Source organism: Canis lupus, chromosome 33 (genome assembly GCF_011100685.1).
Source record: "Canis lupus familiaris isolate Mischka breed German Shepherd chromosome 33, alternate assembly UU_Cfam_GSD_1.0, whole genome shotgun sequence".
Classification (NCBI taxonomy): domain Eukaryota; kingdom Metazoa; phylum Chordata; class Mammalia; order Carnivora; family Canidae; genus Canis; species Canis lupus.
The window spans coordinates 26,133,312-26,158,670 of record NC_049254.1 but is presented as its reverse complement, the minus strand read 5'-3'; the positions used below and the strand labels follow the sequence as shown (position 1 = coordinate 26,158,670).

At 38.1% G+C, this 25,359-nt stretch overlaps 1 protein-coding gene and 1 long non-coding RNA gene across 2 annotated transcripts; one reads left to right on the top strand and one right to left on the bottom strand.

Moving 5' to 3' along the window:
* Positions 1–850: 850 nt before the first annotated feature.
* MIX23 (mitochondrial matrix import factor 23) lies at positions 851–24,519 on the top strand. Its single transcript, XM_038583006.1, has 6 exons — positions 851–926; positions 1,091–1,395; positions 12,587–12,712; positions 17,510–17,656; positions 22,333–22,392; positions 24,253–24,519. The coding sequence occupies exons 1-6, from the start codon at positions 863–865 to the stop codon at positions 24,301–24,303; spliced, it is 753 nt and encodes a 250-aa protein (XP_038438934.1). The 5' UTR covers positions 851–862; the 3' UTR covers positions 24,304–24,519.
* Positions 5,043–14,255, bottom strand: LOC111093725. Its single transcript, XR_005383394.1, has 2 exons — positions 14,004–14,255; positions 5,043–5,298 (listed from the first exon to the last, which is right to left on the bottom strand). It is a non-coding gene; the product is annotated as an uncharacterized LOC111093725 (long non-coding RNA).
* Positions 24,520–25,359: the final 840 nt, after the last annotated feature.

Below are 25,359 nucleotides of genomic sequence, written 5' to 3'. Positions count from 1 at the left end.
GACTCTGCGGGCGGTGCTCCCCTCCCCCCCCACCCCGTGCAGCGTGCAAGGCGCGGTTGTGTTTTTTGTTTTGTTTTGTTTTTAGTTTTTAGTTCCTGAGAGAGAAAGAGAGACACCCAGGCAGAGGGAGAAGCAGGCTCCACGCAGGGAGCCCGACGTGGGACCCGATCCCGGGTCTCCAGGGTCACACCCTGGGCCCAAGGCAGGCGCCAAACCGCTGAGCCACCCGGGCCGTCCCAGGACGCGTTTTAAAGGATGCTTTGTGGCATCTGGGTGTCGCAGGCCTTTGCAGCCTATTCCCTGCGTCTGTGCAAGGACTCGCTAAAATACAGGTGTGCTCGCTGCAGAACTTCTGTGAACTGCACACCCTGAAATCACACTGCCTAGATAGACAAGTGTTTCAAAACTGTTTTTCCAGCATTTTTAACGAATACGTATATTTTTCTTTCCTTCAAAAACACGTAATTGGGCTCCTGGTGACTGATGGGCCCCCACATCTTACTATTTGGGAGTATTCCCAGCCTACTTAGGAAATCACATGTGTGCTTCCTATTCCTTTGGTTTGTCTATTTTAATAACACCTAACATTGTATTCCCACGCCCGAACCACCTTTGTCAACCCTTACCCCACAGGGTCAGTAAAGTCTTTTTTTTTTTAAGATTTTATTTATTCATGAGAAACAGAGAGAAGCAGGCTCCATGCAGGGAGCCCGATGCGGGACTCGATCTCGGGTCTCGACCCCGGGTCTCCAGGGTCATGCCCTGGATCGAAGGCAGGCGCTAAACCACTGAGCCACCCAGGCATCCCCAGCAAAGTCTTTTTAAAGACTGTTCCTTAGCAGCCCCAAGGGCCAGGAGGTCAATGATGAAATGGGAGGTTAAGAAAAACACGACTTTTAGGCTAGATTTCCTACTCGAACGACCAGGTTGGTGCGACCAAGAAACTGTTTCCCGTTCTGTAATATATATAAATATATAATATATACATAATATATAAAAATATATAATATATGGAATATATATAAATATATAATAAATACATATTATATATAATTAATAAATATAAATATATATATATATTTTTTTTAAGAGATTGGAGTAAAAAAGACCCCTTCCAGTTTCGGTAGTCTCCGACCCATCGAGGCCTGTTCCAGGAGGCTCTGCGAGAGCGAGACGGGGGTACGCGAAAAGGATACAGGGTTCCGGGTTTGGATGGAAACCAGCGCCAGGTCCCGCTTGGGCTCCCCGCGGATTCCCTGCGGTCTCAGTTCCGTTCAGGCGGCGACGCGGACACCCTTGCTCCGCGGTGATTGGCTCGCGGCGGGGGCCTCGCGTGTGTCCAATATGGCGGCGCCCAGTGGCGGTGTGAACTGTGAGGAGTTCGCCGAGTTCCAGGTGATGGGGTTTTCCTCGCGTGGCAGGCGTGTGCCTCCCTTGGTCCCCGCGCCCTGTTCTCTGCTGTGGCCTGGGAGGGGGTACGGGCCGGTTGTGGAAGAAGCGGGCGGGTCAAGGCTCCTTTCCCCCGCCCCACCCCCCCCCCCCCAGCCATTGGAGGTCACGGGGGCGCGGGCTCGGCCGCGGAGAGCGAGGCAGCGCCGGCGGGGGGTCATGCCCGTGTCGGCGGCGCCCAGACCTCGGGTCACCTCCCGGGGAACCTCTGGTTAACACCGAGCTGGGGCCGGGTGGTGGGGATCGCAACCACCTTTTAAGTACCCTCCCCCCCGCCCCGGACGCAGCTCCTATAACCTCTGCGGTTCCCCTTCCTATACTTAGAGTCGAGCATTAGTAGGAGAGAAGAAAGTGGAGGAGAGCTTACTTCCTTGATAAAGTAAACAAACAAACCCGGTACAGGCTTGGCTCTTACGATGGGGGCGATTGGTTTTAGGACCTGTTGTGGTGCTTCTGCCTTCCTATTAGAGGGAATGTGACATTTAAGGAACAGCCCAGCCCGTACCTTTTATACGTGGAGAGAGACCAGAGGTCCAGGGCTGCTATCAGCCTGTCAATTAACAGGGGTCCGGATTCTATGACTTAAGTTGCTATGAAAGGGATCTGTTTCAACCCTAGACATAGACATGGTCCTGTCTAGGTAAAGAGTGGAGTCTTGAAAACAAAACAAAACAAAAAAAACAGGACCTTACAAATGTACGTTTTAATCAAAGACAGGGAAAAGTAATTTCAGGCGTCACCAATCTTATCTGTAGGAAGCTTTGTGCTATGACCCGTTTTGTAGGGAGTGGCATTCTTGAAGATGACCTCAACAGGCTGAACTATTTATTTTAATTTTATTTTTATTTTAGAGATTTTATTTATTCATGATAGACGTAGAGAGAGAGAGAGAGAGAGGCAGAGACACAGGCAGAGGGAGAAGCAGGCTCCATGCAGGGAGCCCCACGTGGGACTTGACCCCAGGTCTCCAGGATCGCACTCTGGGCCGAAGGTGGTGCTAAACCGCTGAGCCACCCAGGGATCCCCTGAACTTTTTTTTTTTTTTAAGATTTTTTTTTTCTTATTTATTCATGAGAGACACACAGAGAGAGGCAGAGACCCAGGCAGAGGGAGAAGTAGGCTCCATGCAGGGAGCCCGATGCAGGACTCAATCCCAGGACCCCAGGATCAGGCCCTGGGCTGAAGGTGATGCTAAACCACTGAGCCATCCAGGTGTCCCCTGAACTATTTGACAATAGGATTTGGGCCAAAGAAATTTGCGTGGGAATCTTTCCACCTCTTACTTGTACCCACGTCACCCTTCAGCTCCCCGTCCTCAGGTTAGATCAGTGCAACAGCAGCCAACTTCAAACGTGATCAAAGTGTGGGACAAATACCGATGACTTGTAAACATCTTCAATAAGATGGGAAAAGACCGTTGGATCATAAAGCATAAGGAATATTTAAGTTTAGCAGGCCCGGTTGTGGCCTTGGCCTTTTCATATTAGTACTACTATGGCTTGGCTTGAGTTAGTGAGCTCAGATAACTGGGACATGATAGCCTTAAGATTTATCAGAATGAGCACTACTTAAGGAGTTAGATGACCTGGGTTCTTTTTTTTTTTTTTTTTCCTAAAGATTTTATTTATTTATTCATGAGAGACACAGAGAGAGAGAGAGGCAGAGACACAGGCAGAAGGAGAAGCAGGCTCCATGCAGGGAGCCCAACGCGGGACTCGATCCCAGGTCTCCAGGATCACACCCCGGGCTGAAGGTGGTGCTCAACGGTTGAGCCACCCGGGCTGCCCGATGACCTGGGTTCTAATACTGCTTTGGAACCTTGACCCTAATGGCTTAGCCACTTAACGAAATTAACTTTTGAATCTGTAAAATAAGATCTTGCTAAGTGACATTTAAAACCGCTTCCATCTCTATAATTATTTGAATCTCTAAAACAGGGTTTTTTTTTTTTTTTTTTTTGGTTTTGTTTTTAAGATTTTCTTTATTTGAAAAAGAGAGGTTGTGCACAAGTGGGGAGAAGGACCAACAGACCATGAGCTGAGCAGCAGCTGTGGCAAGTGGGGGTGCTCTATCCCAGCACCCTGGGATCATGACTGGAGCCGAAATCTACCAACTAAGCCACCCAGGCGCCCGTCTAAAAACTAAATTTCAAAGGATCTCTGTTAAAATACCCAACAGTGCTTAAGAAACACTTGTATTTTTCTTTTGGAAGTCAGATAAGATGTAAGGGGGACAGAAGCTAAACTTTCTTGTAGAAACATTCCATTCACAGAAATAATGTAAATGAAAAGATTGTAAAATGGGTTTCATTAGTGAAACCTGGGGCAAGATGTTTGTTTTTTTTTTTAAGATTTTTTTATTTATTTATTCATGAGAGACACAGGAGAGAGAGGCAGAGACACAGGCAGAGGAAGAAGCAGGCTCCATGCAGGGAGCCCGACGTGGGACTCGATCCCGGGTCTCCAGGATCATGCCCTGGGCTGAAGGCAGGCGCTAAACCACTGAGCCACTGGGGCTGCTCTGGGGCAAGGTTTTAGATAGTTTTCCTAGGCTTTTCCAAGTGTGTGTTTTACAATGGAGAATACCATGGGTTAAAAGTCAGAAGATCTGGTTTTCCAGAGCTACCATGGCATATCATTTAACCTCATTGTAAATAAGTAGAACGTTTGCCCCAACTATGTCAGGCACACATGAACATAAGTTAATGTGCTATAAATGTAAAAAATTAGTATAATATTTAGGTTTAGGTGGATTGGGTAAAATTATAAGCTGTGGTTAACCGACATACAAATTATTAAAGTTAATATTTTTTAAAGCTATGAAACCATTACTTTTTGTATGTTAAGTACCATAAATGTGAAAAGCTCTGCACTGATTCTATAATCAGTGATTTTGTGTGTTTATCATATCTATCTCTCAACATAATCATCACTTCACCTTTTTTAAAAAAGACTTTATCTATTGGAGAGAGAGAATGCATGAGCTTGGGGGAGGGGCAGATGGAAAGGGAGAAGCAGACATCTGCTGAGCAGGGAGCCCAATGTGAGCTTGATCCCAGGACCCCCAGGATCACAACCTGAGCCAAAGGTGGATGCTTAACAGACTGAGCCACCGAGGTGTCCCCACCTTTTTTTTTTTTTGATGCATTTCAAAGTAGGTTGCAAAAGTCCTTATTCTTTATTTGTAAACATGTCTATTCATATCATTTTTTTTCTATTCATATCATTAACTAGAATTCAATATTTGTTCACTTTCATTTAGTAAAATTTACATGCAGTAAAATACGCTAATCTTAAGCATACCATTCTTTTGACATTTACATATACCTATAGTACAAACCTCGATCAATATTGAGAATAATACCATCACCTCCAAAAGTTTCTCATGCCCCTTCCCAGTCAGTCAGTCCCTGTCCATATATCCTTCCACCCCTGTTAAAACTGCTGTCCTGGTTTTTTTCCATGTAGGTGCAGTTTTAAAGCTTGAGTTTTTAAAGTATTTTAAGTTTTTGCAATTCTTATTTTTCTGTTATAAAAGTTGGACTTAATACTCCTGGAAAATATACTATTTCTAAAATGGAATAAAATCCAGACTAGAATGTTTAAAATTGAGTGTTTAGGATTCCATTTGAACACTCAGTTAGCAAGGATTTATTGGATGTCGCATTAGTCTGCTGGGGCTGCCATAACAAATTCCACAGAATGGGTGGCTTAGACAACAGAAATTCATTTCTTCACAGTTCGAGAGGCTCAGAGTCCAAGATCAAAGTCCTGTCAGAGTTGGTTTCTGGTTCATCGCCTCTTCCTGGCTTGCATATTACAGCCTCATTGCTGTGTTCTCACATGGCCTCTTTGTGCACAGAAAGAGAGATTTTTGTTGTGTCTTCCCCTTATAAAGACATCAGTTCTGTAGGATTAGGGCTCTACCCTTATGACCTCATTTAATCTTACTTACCTCCCTATAGGCTCTGTCTCCAAATACAGTCATGTTTGGGGTTAGGGCTTCAGTATATGAATTTGGTTGGGGGAAGGGACACAGATAACTTCATAACAGATACCTGTTAGGTACCAGGCACTTGGAGAGATTCAACTGACAATATAAGGAACGTAATGCAAGCAAGGAGACAAAACATGTAGAAGATACTGAGAATGTGAATAAAATGCTGTAACAGGTTAGAGAGAAATAAGAGATAGTAATTAAGTTAGCCTTAGGTGGGCAGTACCATGGGACTTCAAGGTAGACAGAACAGTATATAGGCAGAAAATTGTATGTATTTGGGGGAAATAGCCAATCAGTATTGCTGGAATTCAGGATTTGCACAGGGACACACTGAGATTACACAAAAGATTGGAACAAGATTATGAAAGGCCTTGAATGCCAAGTGTGAGATTAGGGAGTCATTTTTGTCAAAGAGATGCTTTAGGGACATTCATCAGTACTGCCACAGTCTGTTGAGACCTTATGTTTGCAATTAGCTTTGCAGTATCCCTCCCTATCTTCAGTCATTCCTTTCTCCAATATCTCCCCCAATCTGATCTTCATAATACTTTGGTTTCATATTGTTGTCTTCTAAATTTTAGAATCTGAACCATGCATCTAATTTCAGGCTTCTGTGACTAGGTCTAAACTACTTAACATGCCATACAAGACCTTTTAAAACTCAATCCCAAAGTCTTCACCCTACTTCTATCTCTTATCCTCCCTTACTGATGTTTCTCTCTCCTTAACCACTGTCACCTCCAAAACACATTTAAACTCTTCTGTCCAGCTGCATAGACTTGCTTTTCCCTGAACACATCAAGCTCTATATTTTCTGTGTTTTTCCCCCACTGTTGCCACCCTGAAATCGAGGGTCTTCCTGACCCCATCTCCAACCCAGTTCATATATCACCTGAACAAAATCAACTAAGTATTCTTTCCCAGAATGTTTAAGTCTTGGTGTTTCTGTCGGAAATACTTATTCATTTATAGACGATTGTGGTAATTAAGTACAGATGAAATAGACTTTTCTGACATCAATGATGGTTCCTTTCGCAACATGCCCAGCTGCTGTCTGAGCCTGGGGTGCTAGGTGTCAACTCTGGCAATTACAGGCAAGTCTCTGTTTCTGATATAGGTGGACACAGTGTGAGTATTACCATAAAAATGTGGTTTGAAGAACAAGATCTGTTTGAAAAGAGGACCATGTGAATAGAATCTACCTCTGGGTGCCTTTAGGCCTGGATCTAAGCTAAATTACACAGAATTCTTTGGCGTTCATTTTTAGTTTACTGTCATGTAATAGGCCTTTTACCACTCCCCATATACCCTAGAAGCTACCCAAAATAATAAAAGGAATTTACCTGAGGATTAATCTTGGGAGTAGAGTGTAGTATAATTATAGGGGCAATAGAAAGTTTTCTCTACCCCTCTCTACAAAATGTGGGCACTCATTCAGTACCAAAATTGGCTTCTGTGAGGATGAGATTTTCACCCCACAATTACAAACAAGACATAAAATGCATTTCCAAGATGAGTGTCTGAATAATTTTAAAGGGCCAGCCTAAAATTAGAAATTCATGATATCAGAATCTCCTTGTTTTGGGGAGGAAGGAAAATTGGAAAAGCTGGAGACATTACCAAATTTGGAGAGTTCGTTTTTGCTAGTCCTTTGACATTTAGAAGTTGATTAGGGTTCCAGGTCCTATACAAAGATGTGGTTTGAGAGAGCCACTGAACTGTATGTATTTCCATATTATCTCTGTGGACTTGTGGCTTATTGTGTATAATATCTGCTCGGGGTGTCTTCTGTATATTTTCTTAGTGAATTTGTGAGAGAGAAAGGAAGGGAGGATGCCATTGGAGCCAGGCATCAGATAGGTAGTAATTTCTTATGAATGATACACATGATTTAATGGCAGCACTTTGGTGTCTCCATTAACCTTCATTTGCCCTGAGTCTGTGAGGGCCACTCAAGCTTTTCTCTAGACCCTTTTGGAGCTGCCTTAAGAGCTTTGGCACTTTTTGCTTTGCCCTGTAAAGAAATGTGTGCCTAGTGAGATGGTTTGTAGTTGCTTTCCTTCTCCCTTTGTGATTTTGAAAGAAATTCCTTTCTGAATCTTACCCACTCCTTTTCCCCTTTATCTTTAGGTTTTTGTTTTTTGTTTTGTTTTGTTTTGTTTTTGGTATCTTTTCTGTAACATTTAAGAATAGCTTATAGTTCTCAGCAATCCCTGAACAAGTGCATTATCAATTTAGAAATTCTCATTATGTTTTCTTGAATTCAGCACTGTCCAGTAGAACTGTGATGGTAGAAATTTGTGCCATCCACCAGCAACATATGGCTTTTGAGCACTTGAAATGTGGTCAGTGCAACTGAGGAACTAAATTTTAACTTATTTAATTAAAATAACTTCATATAGCTAGTGTCTACCATATTAAAAGCCAAGCTCTAGATCATATATTGATGATTTCTAGCATACTGAAAATTGATATATTTGAAAATCCACAGTTGTAGGTTCCACTGGTAAGACTGTGAAATTGACTTCTCATTACCAAGTTAATGTAGATAAATTTCCATTGCTATATAAAGGAACTTAACAGTTATGTCCACATTTTTTAATGGAGAGGAATTTGGCTATACAGCTAGTGATCAAACTCAAAGCTGGTTAAAGTTAAGAGTAAATAAAAATTCCAGGGAATGTCAAGCTTTGTAATGTCTTACCTGGATTACTGTGTTCATCTCCGAACTGATCCTTTTGCATCTACTCTTTTCCTGTCTAATTCATTTTCCACATTTTAATACTTTAACCTAAGTCATTTCAGAGTACAAATTTGATCATGTAACCTCACATGTAACACTTCATTGGTTCTCCATTCTCTCAGGAAAAAGATTAAAATCCTATAATGTGACCTATAATGGTGGGCCTAATTTATACTATGTTTTTTCTTACTCTCTGTACGTAAGCCACATTAACTTTCAGTCCATTAAACATCCTATTCAAATGAAGATATTATCACCCAGGATTTCCAGCTTGCTGAATCTGAAAGTTAATTTCTGTTCACATCTTTCTTTGACTTCCTAGTAACACTCAGCACAGGTAGCCATTCCCTCCTTGAAATCTTTCTTCTGACTTTTGTGATATCAGTTTTTCTCCTGTACTTTTTTTTTTAAGATTTTATTTATTTGTTTATGAGAAATGGAGAGAGGCAGAGACATCGGCAGAGGGAGAAGCAGGCTCCTGGTAGGGAGCCCGATGTGGGACTCGTTCCCAGAACCCTGGGATCACGACCTGAGCCAAAGGCAGACGCTCAACCACTGAGCCACCTATGCCCCTCTCCTGTACTTTGATTGCTAGAGTTCTTTCTGGACTCTTCTTCACTTTCTACAGTCTCCCTAAGTGATCTCTTCTCATCTCATGGCTTTTAATAATGTCAGTGTGTTAATATGACTCTAGGCTGATTCAGTGTCAGACTGAGATTTTCAACTTTCTGTTCAACTTGTCTATTCAGATATTTATTTTTAAAAAATATTTTATTTATTTATTTATTTATTTATTTATTTATTTATTTATTTATTTATTTATTAATGAGAGACAGAGAGGGAGAGAGAGGCAGAGACACAGGCAGAGGGAGAAGCAGGCTCCATGCAAGCAGCCTGATGTGGGACCTGATGTGGGACCCAATCCCGGGACTCCAGGATCACGCTCTGGAACAAAGTCAGATGCTCAACCCCTGAGCCACTCAGGCGTCCCTCTATTCAGATATTTAATGAGCATCTCAAATTTAACATGTCCAGAAAAGAAAAAAGAAAAAAACTTTTTGCTTGCAAAATTTCAGTCCTATTCAAAAGGAGAGTTGCTACCATGAAACCATATGTATCCAACCCTTAATTTCAACAGTCAATTCATGGCCACTCTTGTTTCATTTATATTCCACCACTCACCTCATTCTATCTAGCTTATTTTGCAGCACACCCTAGATACCCTTTTTCTGTAAATATTTCAGTCTGTATCTCTAAAAGATTGTAATTTTAAACATAATACCAATATCACATACAATCGACAGTCATCCTAAGTATCATCAAATATCCTGTGAGTCTTAATAGCACCTTGATCTTCTCATCCCTTCCAAATCTTTTCTTCCCCTACTCTCTCCCCAACATCTGTTAATGGCACTACCATCCATTTTGATGCTCAGACCTCAAAGCTAATGGCCATCTTGTTTTCTCTTCTCATTCCTCACCACCAATTCATCAGTAAGTCCTACCCACTGTATTTTCAAAACATATCCAGAAGCCAGCTTCCTCTCGCTATTCCACTGCTACCTCTCAAATTATCTTTATCTCTTGCCTAGACTACCATAGTAGCCTGCTATATAGTCACCCTGTTTCCATTCTCCTCTCTATAATCCATTCTCTACATAGAGGTGAAGTTATCTTTAAAAATTGATCACGTTATAGCATTCCCTTGCCTAAGGGAGAGAATCCTTCATTGTCTGCATGGCCTGTGTTGTCCCTCACTTTCTGGTCTTTCTGACCTCACACAATATCACTTTGCCCCAAATTCACTCCCAGCCCACGTGCCTTATTTTAGTTTAGCTTATATATCCTGAAGTTTGTTCTTGCCTCATCATTTTTTACTTACTCCCCCAGGTGTTCATTTAGTTGGCTCATTCATAGCCTTCAGTTCTCAGCCCAGATCCTGCCTCCTCGGAGAGGCCTTTCTTATTCTCCCTGTCTGAAGGGCTAGCCTCTCAGCCCCACTGTCATTCTTTATCCCATTACCTCAGTTTGTTTTCTTTTTCACAGTATTATCCAGTACTAAAGTTACCTTGTTTATTGAGGTACTTGCTCATTGTCTGTCTCCCCCTATGAGAAAGTTTCTCCAAGAGAGCCAGGACCTTTTCTGTTCATTCACCACTGTAGCTCTGGTGTATAGAATGGTGCCTGGCACACACTAGACATTTCCAAGTGTGTTTTGAATGAAGAGTGAGTTAGTAAATGAACTGTGCTGTGTTCTAACTGCTGCATATATTTAACGAAGAAAGACTGCTGAGGACTGTCAGCCAAGGAAAGCTTTATCTAAAAGTTATAACTTAAACCTCAGCTTCAGAAGATCATTCAGCGGCTGGTTTGTTTGTTTTGTATAGAATAGTCGAGTTGAGGGTGCTAAAGTTGGCAAGGAAAGTCCCTGTTACTACTGCTACTTACCTGGTTTTTGACACTAAATGGTGCTGCCACCATTTGTGTAGAATTTGGCCACTCTTACACATATATCCTCCATTGTACAAAAAACGTTCAAAGTGATGGTTGCTTAGTGAATATATTGAGATTATCCCTTAAGAATTCCAGTTTATAGAGAATAATACTACCATTGACAAAAGTAGATAAAGGAAGAGGGGATAAGATAGTGACATTGATTTTAGACCTGACATTCGCCTATATTTTAATTATTAGTCTAAATTATGAGCCTTCAATAAGCTGCTTAAATTCTAGATTGAGATCAAAAAAAGGCCATTAATTTACTAATTAAAAGGTTAGTGGACTGATAGGAACAGAATCTAAATTGCAGACTTAGATGGAATGGCTTAATAACCAGATGGTTATTATAATTGGAAACACCTAAATGTTCATTATTGGAGAAGTGGCCTTACAGGTTGTGATAGCTCCACAGGATACTTAGTAACTATTAAAAATGTCTTCTTGGCACTTTCTAGTAACCAGGGCAAAATGCTCATGGTACAATGTCATAAAGTAGGCAGGGCTTTAGAGTGTTACAAAGGACCTCAAGTTTATAAAAATATTCATAGATGATGTACAGAAAAAACAGAAGGAATATCTTATAATAGTAATAGTGGTTAACTGTGGATGATTTTTATTTGTAAGTTTTTCTAATTTTCCAAAAATGATAATACTTTAATCATAATAAAAGTTTTTACTTTAACAAATAGATGAAGAAAGAAATGAAGAAATTGGTTTCAGTCATGGATTTCATTGTAGCAAAGGGAAGAAATAATTGGCATGTAGAAGGAGGCGAGGCAGAGGATCAAGCAAAGTTGCTTTTAATACACTTTAATATTGACTGTTAACTTGTTGGGGTTTTTTAATACTTATATTTCTGGCACTATATACTTCAGTTTTCCTGGTGATTTTTCAATCATGTTTTGCTAGGCTAGGGGCAGAGAGGAGAATTTAAGAAACAAAAAGAAAAGAAAAGAGTATACTCCTAGAAACTGGTTCTAGCGTTTGTGTTTTCTGGGGACAGAGCATAGCTGTTGTCCAGACTTTCTCTAGTGACAAGTGAAAAGAAGTACTCTAATCAAAATGTAGAGAGGAGACTACTACCCTGGGTAGTATACTCACCAGAGTCTTTCTTAGTCATCTGACCGGTTGGTATTATTATTATTATTATTTTTTTTTTTGGTTGGTTTTTTGAGAGTTGGAGCCTTTTGAGGAGGAAGAGATCTTGGAAAATGAGAGTAGGGTCACTAAAAAAAGATAAAACTAATTTCTATTCTGTGAACAAGAAAGCCATGAAGAGATTTGAATCCTTCTCTAGCAGCATGCTTTGTTTTACCTATTTTTGTTACAAAAATAATACACAATCATAGTAAAAAGCCTAAAAAAACAAAGACTAAAAGGTTATAGGTTAATTTCTGCAAGTGAACCACTACTGTTTCTTGAATATCTTCACGGAATTTTTCTCTCAAGCACCGCATTTTAGAATGATAGACAAGGGCATAGAGCAAGCAATCATGCTGGATTGTTTGGGACAATTTGAGGTAATTAAGTTTAGTAGAACCCTTTATTGGCTGTATGCTGGGCATGGAGAGAGCACACACTGTTTGCCAAGCACTGTCAGCAGATGGGGTATAAAAGGGAATAAAACAATCTTGACCCTTGAGATGGTCACATCTGAGCCAAGGAAACCGAGTTGGTGCCCATTCTTAGAATTCCTGTTACATAACCTACCCATTATTCTTGTAATAAAGATTTTCCTGTGGTTGCACTAAATATAGCATGGTTTCTCTCCTCCTAACTTACAAAGCTGTAAAATATCCAAGAGCTTGATGGGGTTTTTTTTGTTTGTTTGCTTAAATGTTTCTTTTTTATCACTTTCCATTTAGGTTATTATTCTTTTATTTTAAACATATATAGGAATTACTCAAGGTGATGAGGACGATTGATGACAGAATAGTACATGAATTAAACACTACGGTTCCAACAGCTTCCTTTGCAGGGAAAATTGATGCAAGCCAAACCTGTAAACAACTTTATGAGTCTGTAAGTGTATCTTTTGAGTCTTTTGTGCTTCTGTTATGCCTTTCTTTGCAGGCAAAATAAGAAACCAATTGACATATAATTAAACTGGATAAAAGTATGCCATCTTCATATTTTCTTGCCTACATCTGAGGGTGTGTATAAGTTTTGATCTGGTTGCTACAAACTCAAGAAAATGTGTGATCTTATGCACAGGCCTGTGAAGAGAGGGTTCTAAGGGATGAGCGCAGTAGTTTTTTTGGCCCCTTCATGGGCAGCCTTTAACTTAGGGAAACCTTATGCACCAGGGAATGAAGGAGAGAGTGGAACAGTCAAGTCAAACAGTGAAACAAGAGCAAGGGCTTTGAGTGAATCAGTCCAAAGAGCCAAACACCTGATACAACGAAGAATTAAAACCCTTCACACTTTCTATCCTCAATCATCAAGAACAGGAATAGAAGCATTTGGTAGGAGAAAAGCCACAGATAAATTTTCTTTTCCTGAGGCTTTGGTTTCTCAAGTATATATTTTTTCTTTGCCTCTTAAAGATTCCCGTTTTGTCTCTTTATAATTTCCAAAAGCAAAAGGAAATTGTAATATAGCTAAGTATTTTTTTATATATGTAATTTACTTCTATCTTTTCATTAATTTGGAAGCTAATGTTCAAATGACATTTGCTTTTTTGGGATCTCCCACAAGATTACTATTTAAATTCTTGTAAAGAAGGTATTACTTAAAACCTATATTTTGTTTCTCAGTTACAAAAAAAAGTCAGTTTTAGATAAGCTTATTCATATCAGTTAAATTCAGAGTGTTAATGTTGATATTTTTATTCTGCTTTTATATGAAAGTATGTTATTTCACTGAGTGGTCAGGTAATTCTGTGGCTTGAAAATTTCCAAGGTCGTGGGCTTTAATGAGTAGGATCCAGTATTGGAAGTAGGGAGCATGAGTCCAAGCCCTAATTTATTTTGAGATTATTTGATAGTTTACTTAGTTTCTTTGGGTAGCTCTCTCTGAAGAGCTAGAAATTTATGATCTCACTACCCATATAATTTCTATAATCTGTTCAATTGTTTCCATTTACAATCTTTTTATTAACTTGAAGATTTATAGTGTAGCGTTTCACAACATGGATTCCATATCTAAATTAAATCCTACCTCTGCTACTTCTTAGCTGGTAACCTAGAAAATGTTACATGACTTTTTGCCCCAGCTTCCTTATGTGTAAACTAATACCATAATAGTACCTTGTTCATAGGGTTGTTAGGGGCTTACCTGAGGTAATAAGTGCTTAGTATACTAAGCGTCTTACCTATAAATGTTTGCTGTTTTCATTACTGTTGTTTTTATCTCTTATTCCTTTGTTGAACCAGGATAATCTTGCATACTGGAACCTTTTGTTTGGGATATTTGGGATCTTTTCTGTTGTGGATATTCTTACGTATGTGTTTGGGTTTTTCTCTGTATCCTAAGGGCTCCAACAACATGAACAGCAGAGAAAGGATGGTTTACCTAGTACTTTTGTGCCAGTGATGGAACCTGCAGCAGAGTGCCCATGCTAAGAACTCCCACTAAGTTCCTTTAAGTATTGTCTCAGTTGAGAATGGAACAATGTCAAACCTCCAGAGTGTTTAAGGTTACCTTGACTTCCTTTAGTCCCAACCCTTCCTTTACAGACAGCTAAGGAAGGAATGTTTGCACTCTCTAATGATAATACTTCTTCACATCAGATGGTCAGCAAAGTTATGAAGAAGCCCTAATTGTAGAAATTCCAAAACTTAAAACTATACTCTTAATAAAAATAATTTCAGTGAAGATGCCCTTATTAGAGCATATTCCATTCAGTCTATGAAATTTTTCTAGCTGTACGTTGTTTATTGTTTAATCTCAAGATAAACATAAAAATCAGGACTGAGCCTTAAAAAGTCTATGAACTTGGAATAGTGCTTAACAAATGCAAAACTAGTATTGGTGTCACAGTAATTAATTTAGGATAATTTTTAAAGGTATCTCTTTAATATAATGAATTTTTGGAATATATGTTTAAATGATATGTTTCCTGAAACTTGAATCTTTTTGTCAGAAATTCTAGAGGAAGATTTAAAACAAAGTGCCATGACAAAAACTTATTAATTTTTATTCTGTTTTTAAGGATAGTTAAACCAAGGGTCATTGTCAGGGTTCTAAAAGGGTTCTTAAGAGATGTTTGGGGAATTAGAATTTAATTTTGTAGAGTTAATTTAGAATCAGCCTTTGTTCTGGAAAGAAAAACACCAAAAAACTATAATCAGGATAACTCTTGGCATTGTTTCCCTTAAAGGCAAAAAGCATTGTTTTAAAATAACGATTAAAAGATAGTAGGTAAAAATTTGACTAAAAAAAGTTTTTACAGTTTTGGTAAAGTAAAATAAAACTGAAGTCCTAAGTAGATGCTACTTTTGAATCATTCTCCTGCCCCATCCCAAATGACTTTAATTCCAGAATTACTCCAAATCAAAGGAAGTATGGTTATGATAGGGGTATCATTTAGGAATTTTCTCCCCTAACCAACGGCCTTGCCTTTTACCCTACCAAGTTTCTTGATAAATTTTATCTTAGTTCCTTTAACAAGCACTTTGTATATCAGAAACAATTCTCATGTGACCCAGCTTCCAAAACATCTGAATCACTAATGAGTTAATAAGTCTGATTTAGTGCTATATTTTTCTCTGGTAGGCTTATGTCACACAGTCTTATTACTAGTTATCAAACGTCCTCATTTCTTTGACATACCATGTGTACAGAAGTCAATGCATATTCCTCTTGCCTGTGGCTCTTAATTCTGAGTTTTGTTGAAGGATAGTCATAAAAGCTAGACTAAAATAATTGATGATACAGATTAAAAGATAATTGGCTCAGTAATTTCTGTCCACATGGGAGTGGGTGCACATTGGGGCTAATCTGAAGGAAGAGTACACAGGTGAGGGTAGGAGGGTGGTCTTTAGCTAGAAGTGTGTCCACAGGAAAGGAGCCATGTGAGGGAGGGGAGCAGTGGATGAAAGGCCAACCATGGAAGGAAACTGGTGAGAGAGACTGAAAGGAAAATATTGAATATTTTGATAAAATATCCACAATTTGAACTTGATTTTAAAGTGCAGATAGAAAAATTAAAATACTGTGACAGACTTGTAGTTGGTGCTAATACGATTCTGCCAATTGTTGGAGGTTTAGACAAAATATCAAAGCGATTAAGTAGCTTCTGACATCTGAGCAGTGTACTGAATTGCTAATGCAATTTTACCCTTAAATTTTAGAGGTAGAAGGATGTTAGTAGTGATTATTTACTCATAATCCATAATTTTGTAAAAGCAGAAACTGAAGCCTGGAAATACTAATTATTTAGCTAGTCTCACAGGGAGAACTTCTTAACTCTAAAGATGGTTCTTCTTACTCTATTTTGGTAAGTTTCCTACCCTCAGTGGCTCCTTTCATTTTCTGGAATTATACCTGGAAGGAGGAAACAAATAACAAACAGCATATTAGCCAGTGAAATACATGCCTTGGGCTGTCCTTGTGAATCCTAACTGTTACCATGAAAAAAAATTAGCATATTAGAGAAATTGACTGTAGGTGGGGCTAATATCTGTTAGTTTGAATTTCCTTCTTTTCACATAGGTATGATTTATAATCAGTGCACTTTTAGTATTACTGTACTCTAGAAATGCAAAGGTTTATTTTTTCTTGGTGCATATTAGACCAGTAATTCTTAACCTTGGGGTCCTGAGATGATCATTTAAGAGATGTGTTCCAAATTACTTACAAAGAATGCTTATAGGATGGTTTAGTCCTATATTTTGAATAAATATATGTATAATGGTTAGGTATCCTTGGTATAATTGTTAGTAGCATAGTATTAAGATATTCTCTCTTCAGAGGGAAAAAGGAATGATATAATATGATTACTTAACACCTAAGGTTTAGTTGGAAGTGAATCGCCTTTTTTATTACTCCATTAATGCTCCATTAATTACATGGCATTTACATATTATTTTAGTACTTTGGTTTTTCTTCTCCCCCAGATTATTGGGGTGTCCTCTGAATTTGACTGTGATCATGGGAGTGTGTTTGAATTGTGACCATAATACTTTGTGAATCAGGGAACAAAATAGATTCAAAGTGGTATATTGGATTTGTTATATAAAGATAAAAGTTTAGTAAAGAATTGATCTATCACATGTCCTTTCAGTCAGTATACACAGTTGATGGAAGTAATAGTCTGTACTTTATACACAATTTTTCCATATTGATACTTGAACTTTAAAATCTTGGAAAGGGCTGTCTTACATTCCTTGTTTTTCTTTATTGTAACAAATTGGTTCCCTACCTCACTTACTTTAAAATTTCTTGTACTTAGTGACAGGAGGCTGAAAAAAACCATGAAAGGATAAAAAAAAAAAGAGGAAGAATAGCAATAGTGGCCCTGGAGGTTGGTGAGAGTGAACGGAGGGTAGAAGAACAGAACACAGGGTTGGAATACTGGGGAGAGAAATGTAGGGAGAAGGGACTGAAATGAAAACCCCCCTGTGAGAAATGCAGGAAGAGGAGTGGTAAGTTCCAGAAGCAAAGTGAGGAAGAAGGCAACCGGATCACATACTTTGCACCAAGAGAGGTGCTTCTTTTGATCTTTTTAGGTGATTTAGCTGGTTTAGCAAAATCTTTGCTTCCATAGATTGTTTTTAAAAATTGTTTTAGAAAGTATTATGCTTCTATAATCTAAAAAAAGGATTTTTTTACTAAAAGGTAAAAAATCGGTGTGATTTTTCTCTTTTGTTCTTTTAGTTGAGGGAGGCTCATGCCAGCAGGGACAGAGTCATAAAAAATTGTATAGCTCAGACCTCATCAGTAGTAAAACACCTCCGAGAAGAGAGAGAAAAGAATTTGGATGATTTAACGTTATTAAAGCAACTTAGAAAGGAACAGACAAAGGTAAGTTTAACAAGATTTACATTTCTGAGCCATGGATTTTCCAAATTTAATAAAGGTAGTTTTTAATATGAAAATTTTAGGGTAAGAAATGGTCATTACTTTAAAAAAAAAAAATGACCAGCAGAGTTATAATTCATTTTTAGTGGGCTTTATTTTATTACACTTAGATATTAATTGGTAAGTTAATGTGCATTTCATGCATATATGCCTGGTAGCAGCTTAAGCTTAAAGAAGCATATAGTTGTATTTTCTTCTATTTTTTTATGTATTATACTGTTAAAGATTAAAGGATTAGTATAGACCCAACACCACATCAGAAAATCTAGGGAATTCATATCTGAATCAATGTTTAAAGGCTTGACTGGAAAATAAACTTTTAAAAAGTGTATTTACATTTTGAGAATATTTACCTCTGGTTTCATCTGTAGAAATTTGCTGAAATGCAATACAAGTATTTCAGGATATTTCCTGTTCAGCCACAAAAATATAGTACTATTTGGATATAACCAGATATACTAGAACCTCATTATAATATATTTCCCTACTGCAGAGAAGTTGCTATGGGTCTTTGGCTCATTTTGGACACTTTTTTGTTTCTACTTCATCTCCCATCCCTGCAGTTTTCACTTTTAAGAAAACTGCAAGTGTCCACTGAGTGATATGTCAGAGGAAGCCTTATTTTCCCAAAGTCAGCTATAATGTAGATAGGATGTGGACCTTAGAATATAATAAATGGAACAGAACTGTTTCTTTATAGCCCTTAATGGTGACATGTCAAGAAAACAATTGAAATGTGTATCCTGTTTTATTATGTGGAATGCATTGCTGTCTTCCTTTTGGGAGTGGTGCTTAAAGAGTAATGTTTTATTTTGGTATAATTTCAAACTTACAGAAAAGTTGCAAGATGAGTACAGGGAACTCACATGTACCCTTTACCTATATTCACTCATTGTTTACATTTGCCCCACCTGCTTCACAATACTTCTCTCCACCCCTCCTTTACCTATATCCCTTCCCTTCCTACTACACATAGGTATTTTTTTTTCCCCTGAACCATCTGACAAAAATGTTGGGTCCGTGGTTCCTTTGCCCCTTATATATGTTGATTATTTCCTAAGAAGAGGGGCTTTTTCCCACGTGAACACTGAGCAATTATCAAAATCATGTCTGTATTTTAAGATGGCACAATAGGTGTCTTATTGATCTTTGGATGTCGAGTGACTGAAAACCCAGTATGGGATGGAATTGTGTTTTTCTTTACTAAATAGTCATGAAGTTTGCCCTTTGTTTAGTAGATGTAGCCAGACTTTGAAAAGGGGACCTTATCATCTCTCTCAAGCCTTTATTCTTTAACTGCCTACAGGTGAGTATGTGCACTTGCTCAGTCATCCCACTAATGCAGCATGTCTTGCTGGGTATAGATTCATCCACTGTCTTCACTGCTCTCTTTGTTCATGATGACCACTTCAGTCCTGTGTTCCATACCTGCCCATTTATCAGGCAGTGGTGGGTTCCTCAGACAGTGAACCTATGCTGTGATGGCCATCTCACTCAGTGTTTATGAAGTCTTAGAGATAATTTATATAAAACAGATTAAAATCTAGGCATTTTGTATTTTGTATTTTAACAGACTCTTGAAGGTATTGACAAAGGAAACTGCTGGGCAGGGCTGTTGTATCAGAAACTGAAAACTCACTATTTACACGTTAAATCAAACAAAGACTAGAATGACTCTTGTCAGTGGAGAGCAAAGTTCAGAAACCACTGAGTACTTGGGAGTGACAAGTCACATAATTTGGTCCACCCTCATTTCTGCCCTTTAGCCTCTAAGGCCCAGAAAGAATCAGCTGGATGACCTTTCCAAGGAGCAGTTTTAGAAACCAGTCAGCGAGTTACAAAAGGTAGCTTTCTAGACTGATACTGTATAGGACTACAGGGTGACCATGAGTACCTAACCAAGTAAGGAAGCTTGAATTTTTGTTTTAAATTTTCGAGTTTGTCATGAAGATTATGGAATCAGAGAACTCTTAGAAATGCTCCAGCTCTCCCTCTCCCTTTTCTGAACAAGGAAACTGAGACTTAGAAATACTGACATCACCAAAGTCACAAGCCCAAAGTCACAAGCTAAGTAAATGGTAGAGCTGGGACTTTAACCCATCTCTTCTGACTCTGGATTTAGTGTTTGTATGTTAAATTATGATTGATAGTCAAATTCTGATTACTTAAGTGAACATATTTATTTATATACAGAAACACCAGTCTAAAAGTCCTCAGTTCTTTCCCTCAGTCTTAACTCAGAGAAAGCACATTCCTTATTGGCACTATTATCTGTTGTCACCTGTTAGTGGCCTTTGAAAAGGAAATTGACCAGTTCAAGACCTAGAGCCTCAAAAACAACCATCTGAGCGGCAGCATTTTGTTAGTGGCACTGAAATTAATTGTATTAGAAGTTGTATTATCTGCAGCATTCAAGAAAAGAAAAAACATGGATTATAAAGGCAGATAGCTCTAAGGAATAAATCCCATCCAACCACGTGGTGGCTTTGTAAACTTCTAAATTAATTGCCCTGAAATAATCTGATATTTAGTTTGTAAAATGGAATCAAGACTTCTTAAGCTTTCATTTTTAGGGATTAGGATTAAATTATATAATGTGTCTAAGAGCTAGCATATCCCTGACACATTTAGTACTTAACTTTCCTTTCTATATTTGTTACATTGATCCTCCTTACAGTATCTCCCAACCAGTAATTTCTACCTTACGTTTAACCACTTTTAACCACTACTTAAGGGGTCGGGGAGGAAGAGTACTTGAATCTTTTGTAGCAATGCATTCTCTTTTTGAACAGTTGTTAATTATTCAGAGACTTTCTTATATCTTGTGAAAATCTGCCTCCCTGTAATATGTGATTATTGCTCCTTAATCTTCCCTCTGCAGGTATGTAGGGTAAGTCTAAACCAATTTCTGCTATGACTTCCCTTTAAATATTTGAGAGCAATTATGAAGACTGTCCTAGTGGCAGTTGTTTTTGTTTTGTTTTGTTTTAAAGATTTATTATTTATTTGAGAGAAAGAACAAGGGCAGGAGGAGCAGAGGAGGAGAAAGAGAGAATCCCAAGCAAACTCTGTGCTGAGTGCAGAGCCCAGTGCAGGGCTTGATCTCCTGCCTCTCACATCACAACCTGAGCTGAAACCAAGAGTCAGAGGCTTAACCAACTATGCCATCCAGGCGTCCCATGACCCTGTTTTTTGACTGAACTTGTTAATTTTTTGGCAGTCAGTCCATGCTTTGACAGAGCAGTGAAGTTTTAATGATTTCTGGTCTATCTATTCGATTATTATCTGGAACTGAAGTTGCTTTGATGTAAGCAGATAGGCTTCTTCAGGCTTCGTTACTACTTTACAGCATGATACTGGTTGTCAGAGATGCAGTCCTTCCTCTCGTTCTAGTTTGAGTCCTTTGTACCTGCCTATATATTCTCTGATACTACAGAGTCTAGCAAAGGAAATTACAAGGAGCCAGTGGATCAGTACTAAGTTCCTGTCTTATTAGTGTTACATGCGCATAGCTTAAGCATCCTGCCTGAGCTCTGCTCCTAACTGGTCAGGTTCTTTGGCCTGGGTCCCTGACTCATGGTTGCCTAGATCTTGTGTAGCTCACTGGCATTTTATTCCCAGATCTCCTGGCCTGAGTCGACTTTGGCCTGAGGAAATCATCCTACTTTTAACCTCTTGGCTGCTTCAACCTGTAGCTCCTGCTTTTTTTCTCCTAATATTCCTGAGTATTTTCAAGCTTCCTTCCTGGAACTAGCTAACTTCTTTTCTTTTAAGTTTCTGTGACCAGAAGTGACTAGGAGTATAATAGGCTCCACCATCTGGGCCTGGCAGTGGAATTGGCTACTTTTCTGATGGAGTAATTAGATTGGCAGTTATCAAGAAAGTTAGAAAGACTTTAACATCTTTAGCCTCAGACCTCTGGCTTGTATGCTCAAGGTGTGGAAAACTCATGCCATTCTAGATTACTTGGGCCTTATGCATTCCCCTTCTTCACTGTTTTTCTGCCCAATTCTCTTTTCTTTATCCAAATTAGGTGGCCACCTCTTTCTCCTTTTTATTCCTCTGTACTGTCTTTGCAGATCAGTATTATAGAATCAGTAACTAGAACTGGAATTCTTGAGTTAAAGAACATGTGAATTTGTTTTTATAAATCTTAACCAAATTCCCCTCCACACTTAAAAATGTGTATGAATGTATCTTTTTCCATACCCTCACTACTAGTAGGTTTTATCAGATGTACTCATTTAAAAAAATTTTTTGTCATCTATGGCTTAATTTGCATTTCTTTATATGATCTTACTCATGTAAGTAAATTTTTTAAAACACTTTTTAAAAATGTTTATTGGCCATTTGTATCCCTTTTGTGAACTACCTGGACTTTTGTATTTTAGAGATCTCAAGGTAATTATAATATGCTTGAGAACCATGGCTTTATAAAATTTAACAGCTGATTAGATATGTGGAGAATGGACTGTGTTCAAGATCTAGCCCAGGTGATACCATTAACAAAGAATGTAGGAGCAGGAGCTCCATTTTATTAGGAAACTATAAATAGAATTTGGTTTTAATTCTTTAGCTTGAATTTTCATAACTCCAACTTTTTTTTTTTCTTTTTGCAGTTGAAATGGATGCAGTCAGAACTGAATGTTGAAGAAGTTGTAAATGACAGGAGCTGGAAGGTATAAAATAATGCTAGTTCATGGAGGAAACTATGAGGGAAACTGACCAGCAAAGGGAAACCAAGGGAGGGGAATAAGGAATGCTTTGTGGCTCTTGAGAATAGATATCCTTCATTAGAAGCATTAGAAGCAACTGAAGGTTTTAACTCTGAGAAGGGATGCAGTTGGCATTCAAGTGGAGCCATCTTATAAAAATCAGCTTTACAGTCGTATGGCACATTGTATGACCTGTCATGGTAACAGAACTGGAGAAGAGGATTTGGAGAAGCTTAGCCAAGTCATAGATATCATCCCACCCAGGGTGCCAAGGCCCCTAATCTGAAGCCTCCCCTGATTTGAGCATTGGGAACTTCAGGCAGATGTCAGGGCTGGGAACTGATGAGACGAGCTATAAGACAAAAGGGCCAGAGTCTGTACAATTTCTGCATTTTTTTCTTTTAATTGTGAGATAACACATACCAAAAAGTATATAACATGTAGAATTAAGGAGTGTTAATAAAATGAACATTCATGTATCTACCACCCAGTTTAAGAGATTGAATTATACCAGTACCATAAAAGCTCCCTATGTAGATTTTTCTTTTATTTTTTAATGATAGTTCACAGTGGCCAAAATACATTGTTTTTTGTGTTTCGTTTTGTTTTTTAACCTTAAAAACAATTTGTTCCTTATGTCAATGAAGTATGAGGGTAAATTCTAAAAAAGAAATTATTTTAGGGATCCCTGGGTGGCGCAGCGGTTTGGCGCCTGCCTTTGGCCCAGGGCGCGATCCTGGAGACCCAGGATCGAATCCCACGTCGGGCTCCCGGTGCATGGAGCCTGCTTCTCCCTCTGCCTGTGTCTCTGCCTCTCTCTCTCTCTCTCTCTCTCTGTGTGACTATCATAAATTTAAAAAAAAAAAATTAAAAAAAAAAGATTTACTTAAAAAAATTATTTTAGTTTTTTATAATTTTTTATTTGGACACTTAAAATTTAGGCATGATTAAAATTTTTAAAAAATATTAAATGCTATATGGTAAAAATTCTACCTCTCACTCCTCCCTTTTGGCCACTTCCTTTCTTTTCCCTCTGAAAGGATGGTATGTGTTTTTAGATATTTGCCTCTTTTCTAATTTTATGTATGTGTGTATTATGTATGTATTAAAGAAACAATTTTTGTTTCTTTAATGTATCTTGGAGGTCTTTACAAATCAGAACATACAGAGCTTCCTTATTCTTTTATGTCTGTATTATATTCCATTGAATAGCTATACCGAAATTTTTATTTAATACAGTCCCATATTAACAGACATTGAATAATAGAATGTTCTTTTAAGATTTTTGGTATTTGTTTAGATTTTAGGAAGCAAGGCAAATAGAACGGAACATTCTATAAATTTACACAATTTAGCAAAGATTGATCTCTCTTCAGGTGTACCTACTTATAAAAAGGGTACAGTACTCATTTAGAAAATCACAACAGATATCTAAATAAAATCTATATTATAAAAAGAGGGACAAAGCTTTATCTCAAACTATTTGAGATATTTTTGTCTAATTGTCCAAAGTATGCCCAGAATATGTTATCAAAATGTTTATTAGTTACTATTACTAAATAAGCTAGCTTGTGATGTTTTTTTCTTGAATAATATAAATTTTACTTAAAAATTAAAATTGTCTTATAAATGGATATCAAAGCCTTCTATATTCCTTGTGCCTATGTCATTTTGAACTCCTGAGGAAAATTCTCTGTTCCCTAAATCTGTTGATCTGGGACAAAAATGGTTATATCCTCCTGAACCATGCCAAATTTAATTCAGTTCCAGGCTTGATTTATACAAGATGTCTCAATGGCTTTCATTTCTGTTTAAATATCTTAGGTGTTTAATGAACGCTGCCGAATTCACTTCAAGCCTCCAAAGAATGAATAAAAAGATACTTTTTTTTAAAAAAGGACCGACTGGGACATCTCATGAGCTAAGCATGACAGACATCAACAAGGTGGGCTTCCTAGGATGATTTCTGAGCCAACAGTCCAAGACCTTTTGTTGATTTCAGCCCCACTTAGCCAAGACCTTACATACAAATAATTCTGATAATTATGGAGAAATCAACTGCTATTTTATACTGATTCTGTAAAAAAAAAAAAAAAAAAAAAAAAAAAAAAAAAAAAAGGTTTTGTAACTATTAAAATAATTTTCTGACTCAGTGTACATATTTATTTGATTGTTTTCCAAGTTGAGATAATAAGTTCTTATAAGAGAATTTGAATACAGTTTCAGTATCTGATTTGATTTTTATTATAGCTTTTTGATTTTTACAAATTTGGCAAGAATGTGGACCTTTCTGGTCATGAATGATTTTATCCTTTTATTTATCTTTGTGGCATTTATTGCTCTTAATAAGTAAGAGGGCAATATTATAAGCTGAATACTGTCCAAAGAAACTTTGTCTTGGTACCTTATCTTGTTTTCATATGCAAAAACTAATTTGGGGTGGAATTTCAATGGACAATGAAAGGAAAACAGTAAAATGAATTTGGGAAAGGCAGAGGAAGGCTTGCATACTAGTAGTATTCAAATGAGTCAGTAAAAAAACCCTATCATTGCAGAATTTGGTCATTGCAGAGAAAACACTTTCTAGTACAGAATGACCATATTAGTTTCTATTGCTGCTTGACATATTGCCACAGTTTAGCAGCTTAAAATCACACCTGTTTATTGTTTTACTCTTTTGTAGATCAGAAGTCCAAGACTAGGTTCTCTGCTTAGGGTCTCAGGCTGAAATCAAGTCAGCCAGACTGGCTCTTGTCTAGCACCTCTATACAAATAGTGTGTTTCTTGGCTCATTCCGTTTGTTGGCAGGATTCAGATCCTTTTGGTTGTAGGACTGATGTTCCCATTTCCTTTCTTGTTATCATAGGCCTCTCTAAACTAGAAGCTACCCACACTTTTTGGCATATGGGCCCCTCCTTCTAGCTAGCAACA

Excerpts from the sequence above, each read along its gene's own strand:
- MIX23 (XM_038583006.1), top strand. The coding sequence starts at position 863 with ATGATGAAATGGGAGGTTAAGAAAAACACGACTTTTAGGCTAGATTTC. Across the intron at positions 1,396-12,586 it reads AGGAGTTCGCCGAGTTCCAG|GAATTACTCAAGGTGATGAG; the intron begins GTGATGGGGTTT and ends AAACATATATAG. Across the intron at positions 22,393-24,252 it reads TAAATGACAGGAGCTGGAAG|GTGTTTAATGAACGCTGCCG; the intron begins GTATAAAATAAT and ends TAAATATCTTAG.